At 46.1% G+C, this 17,137-nt stretch overlaps 1 protein-coding gene across 1 annotated transcript in view; it reads right to left on the bottom strand.

Moving 5' to 3' along the window:
* Positions 1-10,321, bottom strand: part of LOC134350780 (NHS-like protein 1) — a 308,666-nt gene extending 298,345 nt beyond the window's left edge. The window contains exon 1 of the mRNA XM_063056461.1: positions 9,765-10,321. Coding sequence (XP_062912531.1) covers positions 9,765-10,182 — 418 coding nt within the window. The 5' untranslated portion in view covers positions 10,183-10,321. The remainder of the gene's footprint in view (positions 1-9,764) is intronic.
* Positions 10,322-17,137: the final 6,816 nt, after the last annotated feature.

The following is a 17,137-nucleotide window of genomic DNA, read 5'->3' as shown; positions in this document are numbered from 1 at the left end:
TTTTTAAAAGGTGAGCTTTATCTGCCACATGCACATCAAAACATCCAGTGAACTGCGTTGTTTGTTTCATCAACCAACAGAAGGAGGATGTGGTGGGGGAGCCTGCAAGTGTCCCCATGCTTCTGGCACCAATATAGCACACTCATGACATTAACCTTAACCTGTACATCTTTGGAGTGTGGGAGGAAACCCACACAGTCACAGGGACAGCATACAAACTCCTTACAGACAGCAGCGGGAGTCGAACTTGGCCTTCTGAGTGCTGGTGCTGTAGTGCCAAGCTGTCGTTCTCTCACACGTGCCCAGCAACTCTCCCCTACTCTCCGACCACCCACCTACACAAAGGTATTCTTGCAACGGCCGTGAGGAAACAGGAGAATTCGCAACATCTCTAGGGCAGCACACCGACCCTGGATCACTGCTGCACCCCTGCACGATCTGGACACAAGGAGCCTTTCAGCGCGATGGAGCCCGACTCGAACCTGAGAGTCCGGGCCTTCTCGTCACTGTGGTACAAGGGCCTGAAGACACACACTCAATGTATCAGAACCAGCTTCTTCCCCTCCGCCGTCACATTTCTGAATGGATAATGAACCCAAGTACACTATCTCGCAATTTTTTTTGGCACTATTTAATTTTTTTAATATACAGTGGATTCTGGTTAATTGGGCTATCTGTTAATCAGAGCAGCCATTTATTTAGGACAACAAAAACTAATGGAGAAAATAGGTGAGATTCCCTTCATATATTTACGACAATATGCACTTCACTGGGACAGAAAACTGTTGCCGAACATTTTCTAATGAGTATCAATGTGTGCACGTTGCTTGGCCCCAGACACTGTACACTTTTAGGGCAAATAGTTTTTAAAGAGGTGCCAGTTGCATGTATTTGTGTTCAAAACACAGCGATTTTTGTCACTGATAGTTGGCGAGAAATAAGCAGCAAGACAATTCAGAACTGTTTTTCTCACCACGGGTTCAAGCATTCAGGTTTGGAGATGCCAGAAACAGCCTGGAGTGAAAATGAAACAATTTCACTACTTCAACAAGACGGGAACTACAAAGAATCTGATGGTATCCACTATCATCTTGAATGTTACCTTTGGTCCCCACTAGTCTCACCCGTGGCTCCAAGTAGCTGTTTGCATGTGACAGCAGCCACACCTCAGTACACTGCTTCGACAGGCGGGCTGAACCAGGTGAGGATGGCTGGTGGGCCTCAGACCCCTGGTGAAGTAGGGACATGCCTATCCTGGCATGTGAAGTCAGCTCTGGCGGACTGGGTGGATGAGATCCAGTGGCCAGGAAGGCAGTTCTGGAACACTCCAGGGAGAGCGAAGGACATGGCAAGGCACAGAAGTAGTCATGGTCATCCACTGCAACCAAGGAAGATCACGGTTGTGACGTCTACTCGTCCCAATGGACCCGGTCTTCTGAGGTCAAAAGAGTGAGACTTCCCTAGTGCAACGGCTTTTCCAGTTTAGAAGCACTCCCTGTACAGCTTTCCTGTCATAATCAGACACAACAGACAACCACCAGCAGCATCGGTAGGGTTCTAATTTGTTACTCAGTTAACCAACAGCTTGCCATTTTTTTAAAAATATCTTTTCTACAGGGGCACAATTGAGAGCATCCTGACTGGCTGCATCACTGCCTGGTAATGGGAACTGTACCTCCCTCAATCACAAGACTCTGCAGAGAGTGGTGCAGACAGCCCAGCACATCTGGAGATGTGAACTTCCCACTATTCAGGACACTTACAAAGACAGGTGTGTAAAAAGGGCCTGAAGGATCATTGGGGACCTGAGTCACCCCAACCACAAACTGTTCCAGCTGCTACCACCTGGGAAACGGTACCGCAGCATAAACCAGGAAATCTGCAGATGCTGGAAATTCAAGCAACACACACAAAAAATGCGGGTGAATGCAGCAGGCCAGGCAGCATCTATAGGAAGAGGTACAGTCGACGAAGGGTCCTGACCCGAAACGTACTGGTCTCGATGTGTCCCATTTAACCAGAATCCACAGCATTTCTCACTGTAACTTAGATTTTATTATGTATGGCTTTTACTGCAGCTGCAAACAACACATTGCACAACATATGTGTAACGTGCTGTAATGTTTCACACCTAATGTAATGGTTTCTCTGTAGCAGCAATGTTTGGGTTATAACTAGAGATAACGGGACTTTGGCATGTGGGCCATCCAATGAGAGGGATGTTGTTCTTTTGGGTCTGAGAGAAGGGATTTCGCGGTCTTTTGTTGGTGAGAGATGAAGAGAGGAGACGCAAGTGGAGAGAGTTGGTAGACCGCCGGACAGAGTGGACTTGGAGCGAGAGCCTGACGGTCAGCGACGCTCGGAGGACCAGAGGAGGTCACCCAGAGGACCACAGGAGGTCGATGGGGAACGAATGGACAGAACCGTGAGCTCCAACGTGCACATTCGGCTGTTTCATTAAAATGGGCCCTTTTTCTTTTTACTTTCTTTACTAACTCTATAGTCAGATTAAGATTTATAAAGTTCACTTGTTTAATTGCATACGGTGTACTGTCTGATATTTTGCGGTGCAGATTTGTAACCGGGCAACACATCACGCAGCACCCACACAAACGAGATTTCTCAGTTCGGCTGGGTCAGAGGCCGTCTTCCCCTAGACGAACGTGTGCTTGCTGAATCTGAGGCTTACATAAGCCAAACACGAGGAAATCTGCAGATGCTGGAATTTCAAGCAACACACATCAAAGTTGCTGGTGAACGCAGCAGGCCAGGCAGCATCTCTAGTAAGAGGTACAATCGACGTTTCGGGCCGAGACCCTAAATAAGCCAGTGATTCTGTGGAATGAAGGCCAATGGGTGGTCCTGGGGCTGGAGACCTGGCTGTGTGTGTGAGTGGGTGGGAGGGAGGGGAAGCGATTTGTCTTGTTATTGCTGTGGCGTTCTGTGGACGTGCTATGTAGGCGCCAGAATGTGTGGCAACACTTGTACGGCTGTTCCCATGCACATCTTTAAATTGTGTTAGTGTTAACTCAAAAGACACCTTTCACTGGTGTACATACATGAGAAATTAATTTAACCTGAATCAATCAGTAACTCTCCCCCTGCCCACACCCCTCATGTTACTATAGTTAAAACAGAGGTTTTCAAGTAGTATTTGTCTTCACCTCTTACAAGCAAGGAATGCTCAAAACTAATTGAATCAATTAAGTTTTGGCCAAGTTTATTGTCAGATGCACAAGTACACGAGCACAGGTACAGTGAAAAGCCTTCTTGTAGCAGTATCATAGGCACAGAGCACCAGGTAGGCAGCATTCACAGGAAAATTAATGTCTTACTTATTAATCAGAAATAAGGTACTTAGAATAAGAAAAATGTCTACTTTAGTGCAAAGTGGTCGTGGTGGTGATGTGTGCTGGCCGGTTGAAGAAAGGCTTTAAGGGAAGTGGTTGTTCCTGAAGCTGGTGATGTGGGACTTCGAGCTTCTGTACCTCCTGCCCTACGGGAGCTGCAGATACTGGCACGGCCCAGGCGGTGGGGATTTCAGTTGGTAGGCTAATTGGTCACTGTAAATTGTTCTGTGGTTGAATATGCTAGGACTAAATCAGGGGATCACTGGGCGGAGTGGCTCGAAGGGCCATATTGCATCTCAATTAATAAATGAATAAATAATCTTTGAGGATGGATGAGGCAGCAGCTCTTGTAGATGCTAGTGAAGGTGGGGAGGGAGTAATCAGATAGCTCTTTAAAAGAGCAGAGTCAGGCACATGGGAAAGATGGTTTCTTTCTATGCAGCCGGATTCTAACACACATTTTTTGTTGTTTCTATTCCCAGGAAACCATTTCACATTGGCTCTCATTTCACAGAACAATTGTAAAAGGAAATTCTAGAATCCAGCATCCTACAGCGCGGCAAACATCAGGAAATAACATTCCTGGCCTAAAACATTAGTATTTGGGTAGGGCAGACATCCCTCGGTGTTAAACACCTCCCTCCCTATAGCTGGTAAAATTCTTACTGCACCCAGGGAGTTCTGCAATTGTTTTTCCATTTACTATTGAGGTACTTCCTCCACGTTGATTAAAAACAAATTTCACAATGAAAAAGGTTTGCTTTACTTGCACACCAAAAGATAGTGAAATGCGTAGTTTACGTCAAAGCAAATCAGCGAGGATTGTGCTGGACAGATCAGCTTCCAGTGCCAACACAACAATGGCACAGCTCACAAACGCTAACCGTACAACTTTGGAATATAAGGAAAGCAGAGCACCCTGGACTAAACACACACATTAACAGTGAGAATGTACAAACTCCTTACAGATAGTGGTGGGAATCGAACCCTGGCGCTAACCATTACACCCCCGTGAGCCAACTCTTGCCTAGCTCTTTGATACTTACCATAATCACACAGCAATACAGCACAGACACAGGCCCTCGGCCTTGTAAAAAACAGACAAAAATGCTGAAGAAACGACAAGGTTCCCGTCCAATTTGCCACAAGCCGCAGAAAGGAAAAACAACAAAAATGGTGGAGGAAGTCAGCAGGTCAGGTAGCATCTATGGAAAGGAATAAGGAGTCTACGTTTTAGGCCGAAAATCTCCATCAGTCCTGTCCGTTCATCATCCTCCAGCATTTTGGGTTAAGATTGTGCTTTCAGGTTAAGATGGCATTGGTGAAGCATAACATCAACTTGCTGGTAGTAAACAAAACAAAAAATTTACTGAATTAATCACACATTTTCTGGTAAACGACCACTGTAATCAATAGCCTGTAACTTCCCTTTCAGAGTTGAACTGTTGAACCGCCTGTATGACCTGGCATTCTTACGGTGTGAAATGAATGACGTCCCGAATTTGCAGGACGATTGTGAAATGGTGTGTACAGGCCGAAACAAGGCAGTGGTACCTGGACCCAAGTCCCAGAGTGAGGAACGAGCCAATGTTTGGCCACTGTGGGAGTAGATTGAACTGGATCCAAGTGGCAGACCTGAGGCAAGGCAGAGCCAAGGTGGCAGGGCCTGGACCTGGGCCCCAAGAGTGAGGAAAGAGCCAAGGACTGATCAATTTAAGGGCCAAGCTGAATTGGAAAGGCCAGGTACAGGCCAAATTGAGGTGGTGGGGCCACGATGATGAGGAAAGACACGAGGTTTGGACAATTGAAGTGCCAGGCCAGATTGAAAAGATCAGAGTGTTAGGGCCAGAGGTGAGGACAGGCAGTTCAGCGCGCAGCTCCACGAGGTTTACTCGTCTCTGCTCTGAAGTGAGGCTGCGGCCTGCAACTAACGGGCTCCTGGATCAGCTGTGACTGGCTTCGTGGTTGTGGACTCACTTTCATGAACTTCAGTTCTTAGTGCTATTGTGTTATTTTGCTTACTTTTATTGTTTGCAAGATTTGTTTTTTTCTGCACATTGGGTGTCTTTCGCGGTCTTCCTTTTCACTGGGTTCTATGGGTTTCTTTGTTTTGTGGCTGCCTTGAAGGAGACGAATCTTAAAGCAGTATAGTATGCATACTTTGATAATAAATATATTTCAAACTTTGATTTTGTGTGTGTTACTCTGGATTTCCAGCATCTGCAGGATCCCTTGAGTTTATGATCAGATACTGCAGTCCTGATCAACCAAGGTTTAGAATTCAGGGCTCAAATCCTCTCTGCACAACACAACATTCCCAAGTGGGGGATTGTGGTGACAGGTGCTCTTGGAATTTTCCAAATCTTCCGTAAACACATATACCAAAACAATTCTTCTCTTCACCTCTATTCACAACACCCACTCTCTCCATAGCATTCAAACATTGCCCTAAGATGAGATATGTCTCCCCCCTCCCCTCGTGCCCTTAAGGTCTTATATTGTTTGGGAAATATTCCTTGACACCTCACATCACAACCATACCACCCCTCGGGACAGAAGTGTAAACATCAGTACTGTATCCTCACACAGAGTTTTGCTGTCGAGAGCGCTGAGCTGCCGTTTCCATCGTCACTGTGACCGAGATCTGTTTTTCCAGCTTGTCGGGATGGTTTTGGAGGAGGGGAGAGGTTAGTGTTTAGGGACGGAGATGGGGCAGGGTTAGAGGTCAGCTGAGGTGTGAGGTGGGAGTGCCGTGCAGTCGAAGGGCAGCGATTCCTGAACATGGAAGTCAGTCAGCAGCCACAGAGGACAAAGGTACGCAGTCACTAGGGGTACCAAAGACGAGCGTCAGTGGGTTTTGACGGGGGTGGGGTAGGAAGGAGTTTGCTGTATGTTGGCTGTGTATTGCTCTGCTGATCATTGTGGGCATGCTACGTTGCCGGTGGAATGTGTGGCAACACTTACAGACTGTCCCCAGCACGAACTCTGCTGGTTTCACCTCACTGTACATTTATTCATCAGATGTACACCCCAACAATTTAAACTAACCAAGTGTCATATCACCTTTAGGCAATGCACAGTTGCCTTCAAAGCCCCAAGACTTTTGTCTCTCATTTCTACAAAATAGTACAGTATGGGAGCAGGCCCTCAGCCCACAATGTCAGGAACACGATGCCAAATTAAACTAAAACTTTTCTGCCTGCCCATGATCCACATTCCTCTGTATCCATGTGTCTGTCTGACATCACTCCTGTCCCTGTGTCTCCTCCGTATTCGTGTCCGTCTGATGTCACTCCCATCCGTGCGTCTCCTCCGTATTCGTGTCCGTCTGATGTCACTCCCATCCTTGCGTCTCCTCCGTATTCACGTGTCTGTCTGATGTCACTCCTGTCCCTGCGTCTCCTCCGTATTCACGTGTCTGTCTGACGTCACTCCTGTCCCTGCGTCTCCTCTGTATTCACGTGTCTGTCTGATGTCACTCCGGTCCCTGCATCTCCTCCGTATTCACGTGTCTGTCTGACGTCACTCCTGTCCCTGCGTCTCCTCTGTATTCACGTGTCTGTCTGACGTCACTCCTGTCCCTGCGTCTCCTCCGTATTCACGTGTCTGTCTGACGTCACTCCCGTCCCTGCTTCGTCTCTGTACTCACGTATCTGTCTGATGTCACTCCCATCCCTGCGTCGCCTCCGTACTCACGTGTCTGTCTGACGTCACTCCCGTCCCTGCATCTCCTCTGTATTCACGTCTGTCTGACGTCACTCCCGCCCCTGCGTCTCCTCCGTATTCACGTGTCTGTCTGACGTCACTCCCAGCCCTGCGTCTCCTCCGTATTCGTGTCCGTCTGACGTCACTCCCGTCCCTGCGTCTCCTCCGTATTCACGTGTCTGTCTGACGTCACTCCCGTCCCTGTGTCTCCTCTGTATTCACGTCTGTCTGACGTCAATCCCGTCCCTGCGTCTCCTCTGCATTCACATCCGTCTGATGTCACTCCCATCCCTGCATCTCCTCTGTATTCATGTCCGTCTGACATCACTCCCGTCCCTGCGTCGCCTCTGTATTCACGTCTCTGTCTGACGTCACTCCCGTCCCTGCGTCTCCTCCGTATTCTTGTCCGTCTGACGTCACTCCCGTCCCTGCGTCTCCTCCGTATTCACATCTCTGTCTGACGTCACTCCCATCTCTGCTTCACCATCACCCCAGCAGCCCATTCAAGGCAACCAATAAAATTTACCCAGCACATTTCTTCAAGCTTTCCCTCTCTCTCCTTAAGTGTTCCCTAATAGGTGAAATCTCTGGAAAAAGATTCGAATATCTATCCTATGGCGGTATCTCTAATTTTATAAAGCCTGCAGGTCTCCCCTCAGTCTCCAACACAACCCAGGTTTGCCTATCCACTCATAGCCTCTAATCTAGGCAGCATCCTGATGAACCTCTCATGAACCCTTTCCAAAGCCTCCACATCCTTCCTGCAATGGAGAGAGCAGAAATGCATACAGTCCTCAAAGTGCAGCCTAACCGTTGCAGTAATACTATTTCCTACTCAGTGCCCTGACTAATGAAGGCAGTCATCTGAACTGCACAAGCAGAGCTAAATCTCAGATATCTAGAATTTGCATTTATTTGTTTCATCACAGGCAGATACTCTAGGTAAATGGTGCAGTACAGTACAGACCCTTTGGCCCACAAGGTTGTGCTAGCCTTTCAACCTAATCCAAGATCAATTGAACCCTTCCCCCTACATAGTAATCCATTTTCTATCATCCATTTGTCTTTCTAAGGGCCTGTGAAATATCCCTGATGTGCAGTGCATTACTGATGCCCCACCCTCCACGTAAAAAAATCTGACATTCCCCCACCCCCCCAAACATTTCTTCAATCACCTTAAAATCATGTCCCCTAGTACTGTATTCCCCATTTCCATCCTGGGAAAAAGCCGCTGGCTACCCAATCAATGCCTACAACAGGAAATCTGCAGATGCTGGAAATTCAAGCAACACACATAAAAGTTGCAGGCCAGGCAGCATCTCTAGGAAGAGGTGCAGTCGACGTTTCAGGCCGTTAACTGACGAAGGGTCTCAGCCTGAAACGTCGACTGCACCTCTTCCTAGAGATGCTGCCTGGCCTGCTGCGTTCACCAGCAACTTTTATGTGTGTTGCTCCAATCAATGCCTGTTGGGTTTCCTGCAGGTGCTCTGGTTTCGTCCCACAGTCCACAGACCCACAGGTTAGTAGCTCATTGTAAATTGTCCTGTGATTAGGCTAGGGTTAAATCAGTGATTGCTGATCAGCATGGCTCGAAAGGCCTATGCCGCATTGTATCTCTCTATAAACAAGGAAATAAACAAACTAAATCATCATCTATCAAGTCACTTCTCATCCCCCTTTGCTCTGAAGGGAAAAGCCCTCGCTCACTCAACCTGTCCTCATAAGACATGCTCTCTAATCCAGGCTGCATCCTGGCAAATCTCCTCTGCACCCTCCCTAAAGCTTCCACATCCTTCCTATAACGAGGTGACCAGAACTGATCACAATACATTCTGCATTCATCCGTCCAACAATGCATTCTGTTTAATACCTCCGTGTAAATGTGTACACAGTGAGTTATCTGGATGGCCCGCAGAACAAAAGCTTTTCACTGTTTCTCACTGCATGTGACAATAATAAGACAAGACCTATAGTTAGATTGATGCTATTCCAGCACATTTTCATCATACCAAGCACAATGACAAAAAGGGTTAAACATTTACAAAACAAAACACGTAAGGGAAAGACAATGCAAATTCCCTCTTGAACGTGGGTACAAAACATCTAAAATTATATATTATTTAGTAGCATAAATATAGACCTACTACAATAAATGTAGACCAGAAAGGAAAAAACAAACATTAAATTACAATTCTCTCCTTTAACAAGAAATCCTTTATAAAGTGCACCCTCCTATTAGTTAAAAACAAGTTTCGCACCGTTGAAGACACAGGTTGTACCCGTACCGCCTCCAACAAGCCACATTAAAATTGCAACGTCTATCTCGTCCAAGTCTCCGGCACAAACTGTCTGATGACACCCTGCACTCTCCCAGGTTCGATTTAAAAGACAAACGCGCAGCTCAAATCGTACTCCCAAGGGGAATTGATCCCAAGCAAATTTCCAAATAAATATCGCGAAAATTATCCTACAAATGTTTCGTAGATTGCGTGTTTGGGTTTAAATAAATCAAACTCAGTAGATCCACGAAATTACATAAATATGCAATAAAGTAACAGATAGCTGATTTAACTTAAAACATGAACTATATTAAGCCGCAAACTTTCATAAGACGTTGGCCAGGAATGTAGGAACTTTTTTGACATCTCAACTGTTCAACAGCAGCACCATAACCCTCGTGTTTAAATGCATTTTTGTACGATTACTTACGGACGGCGACCTTCTTGGCGTCGAGGCGGAGGGAGCGTTGTTGCAGGCTCTGCGACCGGGTGTAGAGGAGGCTGCAGCGGGCGCACAGCGAACTCGCCTCCGACTCCAGCTCCTGGAAGATGCCGCTCGCCAGGCGGCTGAGATCGGCCAGCTGCCGGAGCAGGGAGACCAGAGTGTAGCCGGACACGTCCTGCAAGGTCTGGAAGAGGAAGGGTCGCCTCCTGCTGTTGCGGCTGGGCTGCAGGGAACCCGGGAGCTTCCTCCGGCTACTCCGCCTCTTTATCCTCTTCTGCAGCCCACCTCCGTCCTGCTCGTCCCCCTCTTCCTCCCCTCCGCCAGGTTCACAAACTCTGCCAGAGTCTTTGGTCCTCAGCCTGGACACCAACCGGGGCTCCACCACTCTCTTGTAAAAAGGCATCCTCTTGAAAACTTATCTCCCCTCTCACTTGCTGCAGTGAGTTAACAAAAAGAAAATTTGTATCTTTTTAAAAATAAATCAGGCCATTCCAACTTTCCATTTGGATACAATCCACAGTCTTCTCCGACATATTCACTGCTGAGCAGAAATGAAAGCCACACAGACACACGAGGACCGAGAGTAAACTGCACACAACCCCTACCAGCAACACAGAAAGGGAGGGAGAGGGAGTTTCACTGAACCAGGAACATGAATTCAAATGTAGAGTAGAGAGTTACCCATAAAAGCAGGAGTGACTGCAACCTGGAAGCAAGGAATGGACTGTCGTTGATAAAACCGGGAGCCAGATCCGGAATAGGCAACTTTTATAACATTACAGAATCACAGACTTATACAGACTCGATGGGCCAATTGACCTGATTCTGCTCCTATGTCTTATAATCTTATGGTCTTATGGAAAAGACCTTTTGGCATGGCTCATCTACACTAGACGAAGTGCCTATCCGAGCTAGTCCTGTTAGTCTAGGGTTGCCCAAATCCATCCAAAAGGTGTTCCTGTCTAAATGTCATGGAGTTATATAGAATGTAAAAAGTCCCTTCTGCCCAACTTGTCCACAGGGGTCCACCTGAGATGGTCCAGTGTTTGTCCGATATCTATCCAAACCATCTCTATGTCAGAATGATAGAGCATGCAGACAAGGCCTCCATCCTCACTCGTCCATCTTCTATCCAGGTACTTGTCTAAATGTTCTTCAAATGTTGTGATCGTACCCACAGATTGAGTGGACAGCCCAGAGACTTTTCCAAGGGCGGTAATAGCTAGTACCGGAGGGCATAATTTTGAGGTCTTTGGAGGAAAGTATGGGGAGGGGGCTGTCAGGGGTAGTTTTTTGGTAAGTGAATAGGACGTGTTGCTGGGGTGGTGGTAAAGGCAGATACATTTGAGAGGCTTCTGGATGGGCATATCGATGACAGAAAAATGGAGGGCTTTGTGAGGAGAAGGGTTAGATTGATCTTTGAGTGGGTTAAAAGGTCAGCATGACATTGTGGGATGAAGGGCCTGTAATGTTCTATGTCTACAGCTTCCTCTGGCAGTCAATTCCATATACCCACTCAGCATTCTGAAAGCTTTCCCCTCACCTTAAGCTCCTGTCCTCCAGCTTCAGACTGCCCTGCACTGTACCATCCACCAGACCCACACCCCCCAGTCTCCATCACTGCAGGAGAAAAATTCAGACTGGGAATTTCCTGATAACTCAATTCCTCCAATCACATTAATATCCTTCTGAATCTTTGCTGCACCATCTTAATGACATCTTTCCTATAGCAGGGGAGAAAAATATATATCATGATTTGGAATTTGTAAATTAGTAAATTGGTTTGTTATTGTCACCCGTTCTGAGATACGGTGAAAAACTTGTCTTGCATATCAGCATGACCCTTGCCCTTTACTTGCCTACCTGCACTGCACTTTCTCTGTCACAGCAATTCGACACTACATTCTCCATAGCATGGATATGTCTAAGATGGCATGATCTGTCAGGGATGGCATGGGTCTGTCTGGGAAGGCATGGCCTGTCTGTGACGGCATGATCTGTCTGTGTTGGCATGAGTCTGTCTGGGATGGCATGGGTCTGTCGGGGATAGCATGAATCTGTCTGGGATGGCATGGGTCTGTCTGGGATGGCATGGGTCTGTCTGGATGGCATGAGTCTGTCTGGATGGCATGAGTCTGTCTGGGATGGCATGGGTCTGTCGGGGATGGCATGAATCTGTCTGGGATGGCATGGGTCTGTCTGGGATGGCATGAGTCTATCTGGGATGGCATGAGTCTGTCTGGATGGCATGAGTCTGTCTGGATGGCATGAGTCTGTCTGGGATGGCATGGGTCTGTCGGGGATGGCATGAATCTGTCTGGGATGGCATGGGTCTGTCTGGGATGGCATGAGTCTATCTGGGATGGCATGAGTCTGTCTGGATGGCATGGGTCTGTCTGGGATGGCATGAGTCTGTCTGGATGGCATGGGTCTATCTGGGATGGCATGCAAACAAAAGCTTCTCACTGCACCTTGGCACATGTGTCATTATTGAATTGAACTCCAAGATACAGTGAAACACTGTATTGTTTGCTATCCACACAGAAAATTTCCTTGTGTCAGTAAATTGAGATGTCAGCAGGGAAAATAATAACAGCATGAAGAATGAAGTGTTGCAGTTACAGAGAGAGTGCAGTCCAGGATGGGCAGGGTCTTTGATTATGCCGGCTGCTTTACTGGGGCAGTGAGAAAGCCTTGTGTATTTGCATTAGGGCGATTTTCTGAATCATTCATATAAATAAGGAATAACAAGGGTCTCAAATATTGACCACTGTGGCACACCACTAGTTACTAACTTCCATTCCGAGAAATTACCTTCAAACCTCACCCTTTGGTTTCTACCTCTGAGCCAATTTTGAATCCACTTTACCAACTCTCCCCGGATTCCATAGGATCAAATGCTTCCAGGCCAACTCTCCAGGACTTTATGGAAAGCCTATCCGAGGTCCAATTTCAAAGGTCAAAGCTCAAAGTAAATTTACCATCAATGTACAGACAGTACATGTACAGCCCTGAGATTCATTTGTAAATAGAATTCAAATAGACAACATTCACTGCCCTACCCTTATCCACCTTCTGAAAAAGCATTTGTCAAGCATGACTTGCTGCACACAAAGCCATGATGATTGCTCCTAATCAGACTCTGCCTATCCAAATTATGGAAGATCCTGTACCTCAGAAATCCCTCCAGTACCATTCCTCACTACTGATGGTCAGGCTGACTGGCCTGTAGTTCCCTGACTGTTCCCCGAGATTCCTCACTACTGATGTCAGGCTGACTGGCCTGTGGTTCCCTGACTGTTCCCTGAGTCCTCTGTCCTAGGCCAGTCTTTCATGTTGTCTCCAGCTGTAGCCCATCTTCGTGGTGTATCCTTCCTCTCCCAGCGATGAGGTCTTTAGAACTTCTGTTGGTGTTTTTGTAGTTCTGGGTTTTTACAGGATGGGGTTTCTAAACCCATGCCCAACCCTCTTCCTTTCACAGCCGGTCTTGGGACCATCCATAGCGGAGTTGTTTGAGCTCTAGCATCTGAAGAATCTCATGTGTTTACTAAGCCGGTGTTCAACAGAAATGATTAACATAAAGTATTATTTATTTATTTTATTTGGAGATACAGCATGGAACAGACCCTTCCTGCCCAACGAGCCATCCCCAATTTAACCCCAGCCTAAGCACGGGACAATTTACAGTGACCGATTAACCTAATAACCGGTATGTCTTTGGACTGTGGGAGGAAACCAGAGCACCCGGAGGAAACCCACGCAGTCACGGAGAGGATGTAAAAACTCCTTACAGACAGCGCCAGAATTGAACTCTGAAATCCAATGCCCTCAGCTGCAATAACATTGTGCTAACCACCATGTACCGTATGTTTAGAACAAGCCTATTTCACAAACATTCATGGACACATTGGTGTCATCTGCGTTAGCCCCTCCAATCCCTTGTATTAGTTCCATTTCCATATCTGTTTCAACAAAAGGATGGAGTGAGTGAGAAAAAAACTTTGAGTCCTTCAAATTCACACCTTGGATAGTGTATGATCTATTTAATCTCCTGACAAGGTGCCCCAGATGAAATTCCCTGACTGACGAGAAGTTAATTCTAGCTGCTTTGTATTTTGAGGTCAGCCAATTAAATTACCGACACGTGATCATTTGTAAAGGACTCACATGGGAAACTTCAGCAAAATACCTCCTAAAGTTACATGTAAGCATCTCCATTGCAAAGATCAGTTTAGTTGCCTTTATAAAGAAAGATGGAGCATTAGTAAATAATTACAACATATTGTTGGAACTAGAAAGGTGCAGCCCAGGAACAGGCCCGTTGGCCTCAATTTTGTGCTGAAAAGATAAAGGGAATGATGTCTAATTAAACAAATTCCTTCTGCTTGCACATGGTCCCTCTCTTCAGGGTTGGAATGAGAGAGCAGAGATTTAGCAGGAACTTAAGCGGCAACTTTTTCATCCAGAGAACAATCTCTGAAACCCCATTGCCCAGGAACTGAATAGACCACAGGATGATCGAAACATCGAGGCAGCAGGCGCAGCTGTCAGAGGCTCCTGCACTCAAGCCATCACTCTCATTCACTGGTGAGTTGGTCGTTGAGTTGGGGAACTCGAACAGGCAATGCTAACAGTGGGCTGTGGCAGAAGCGATAGCTCTCTCTCCCTCATCAGTGAGAAAGAGGAGCTGTCTGAAATGTTGAAGTGTTGGGATGGACAGTTGGTTTTCTGGGTGCTGACCTATTGGTTGCATGGGTGGGTGGTGGGGACTGATGCTTCTGCTGGAGATGCTGGGGGAAGGATGATGCTCTGCTGCTTGTGTGTGTGTAAGGGAAGGGGCTCTCTGGGGTTCTAATGTTTTACTATTACTCACTCTTCAGGTTTTTTTTCTCTCTGTTTTGTGGATGTCTGCAAAGAGTAAGAATTTCAGGCTACGTCCACACTACGCCAGATAATTTTGAAAACACCGGTTTCAAGTAAAAACAGCAGGCGTACACACTAAGCGTTTTTCAAAATATGTCTGTCCATACTAACACAGATATTTGGGTGAATCTCCTCTACTGGGCACGCACAGGACACACAGAAAACAAGTGAAGAGGAAACGGTATATTTAGTGCACGTTTGTCCATTTACAGAGTAGAAAAACTTAAAAGGAATTGCTGTTGGCTCTCGCGCAGGAGGACTTAAAACTAAAAAAAGCAAATACTGGAGCGTATGGAGGCAACCAACAGGGAGTTCATGGACAGTATGACCCGGCTGACGACGAACATTGAAAAACTGACTAACTCTGTTGTATTAATAAAGCACCTTGTTAAATGTATAAAACTTGTCTGCATCAGTGTTATCTTGTTACAATGTTACATGAGGCTGTTACACATCTATTGTCAGAGAAGTACTTGCATAAATAGGTAAACCACCTTCATACAAGCAAGGACAGAAAACAGGGCAAAGTGACTATACTTATTTATTCAGTAAGCTATGGGTCAAAGTATTTGGTGAGTACATTTCAAACTCTTCTGGCTTCAGTCTTGTTGCCATCTATTCTGAAATTGTTAGGTTCTGCGAAGTGTAGAATCAGGTATCGCTGTGATGATTGTACGCTCTAGTGTCAATTGTTTGGTGACAATAAAGTAATAGTAATAATAATAATAAGAAGAAGAAGAAGAGGAATAATAAGAAGAAAACAATGAAATGCTGCACTGCTGCCATCTGTTCCGGCACGTCATGACAGCGGTTTTAAAAAGCTCCGGTTACCCCGTACACACTGCAACGGATATTAGGCGTTTTCAGATTTATTCACTCTGGAGACCGTTCCTGAAAATCTCCGTTTTTGGGGACTGAAAACGCCGTTTCAGTGTGGACGGAAGGTTAAACGAAGAGAAAAAGCTTTGTTTTCAAAATTATCCGGCATAGTGTGGACGTAGCCTCAGGTTGTATACTGTATACATTCTCTGATATTCATCTGAACCATTGAAAGTGATGGATGCAATTTAGTGCATCACAAGCAAAGCCTCCCCACCACTGAGCACAATGACATGGGAGTGTTGCCCTCAGAAAGCAGCATCCATCATCAAGAACCCTTCAACCCACAGCTGTCTGTGGCAATGAATTCCACAGATTCACCGCCCTCTGGCTAAAGAAATTCCTACCTTTAGAACAAAGATGAGGAGGACTTTGATGATAAATTTACTTTGATTTTGACGTTGAATGAGTTGCCAGAGGATATAGTTGCGGCAGGAACTTTGATAACATTTTTTAAATACTTGGACGATGCATGGATATGAAAGGTTTAGAGTGACATGGATCAAAAGTGGATAAATGGGAAATGCACACAAAATGCTGTAGGAACTCCGTCAACATTTTGGGCCAGGACCCTTCATCAGGACTGAAAAGATAGGGAATATTGGCTGGTATGGACTGGTTGAGCAAAGAGCCCCTTTCCGGGCTTGGAAACTCGATTGACATGCCTCCATTCTCTTCACATCCACATGCTTATCTAACAGAATCTTAGGTAAGTCTCTGAACAGCTCTATCATATCTGGTTCTACCAAAGTTCAAGGTAAATTTATTATCAAAGTACATATATGTTGTCATAAACAACCCTGAGATTCATTTTCTTGCAGGCATACTCAATAAATCCACAGACGAATAATAAGCATAATAGAATTAATGAAAGACCGCACCAGCTTAGGCGTTCAACCAGTTTGCAAAAGGAAGGAGGAAGGGAGGTAGGTAAATATCAAGAACGTGAAATGAAGAGTCCTTGAAAGTGAGTTCATTGGTTTTGGGAACATTTCGATGATGGAACGAGTGAAGGTGAGTGAAGTTATCCCCTTTAGTCCAAGAGCCTGAAGGTTGAGGGGTAATAACTGTTCCTGAACCTGGTGGTGTGAGTCCTGAGGCTCCGGTACCTTCTTCCTGATGGCAGCAGCGAGAAGAGGCATGACCTGGGTGGTGGGGGTCCCTGATGATGGATGCTGCTCTCCTGTGACAATGTTTCATGTAGCTGTGTGGTGGGGAGGGCTTTACCTGTGATGGACTGGGTTGTATAGGGTTTATAAGATTTTCTGTTCAAGAACATTGGTGTTTCCATACTAGGCTGTGATACGAAGTCAATATACTCTCCACCACACCTCTAGAGAAGCTTATCAAAGTTTTAGATGACATGCTGAGTCGCCGTGATTTCTTCGTAATTGCACTTACGTGATGCTCTGAAATTATAACTCTGAGGAATTTAAAGTTGCTGACCTTCTCCATCTTTGATCCTCTGATGAGGATTGGCTCATGGACCTCTGGTTTCCTCCTCCTGAAGTCAATCATCAGCTCCTTGGTCTTGCTGACATTGAGTAAGAGGTTGT

This window comes from Mobula hypostoma, chromosome 8 (genome assembly GCF_963921235.1).
Source record: "Mobula hypostoma chromosome 8, sMobHyp1.1, whole genome shotgun sequence".
Taxonomy (NCBI): domain Eukaryota; kingdom Metazoa; phylum Chordata; class Chondrichthyes; order Myliobatiformes; family Myliobatidae; genus Mobula; species Mobula hypostoma.
This window is presented reverse-complemented; position numbering and strand designations above follow the sequence as displayed.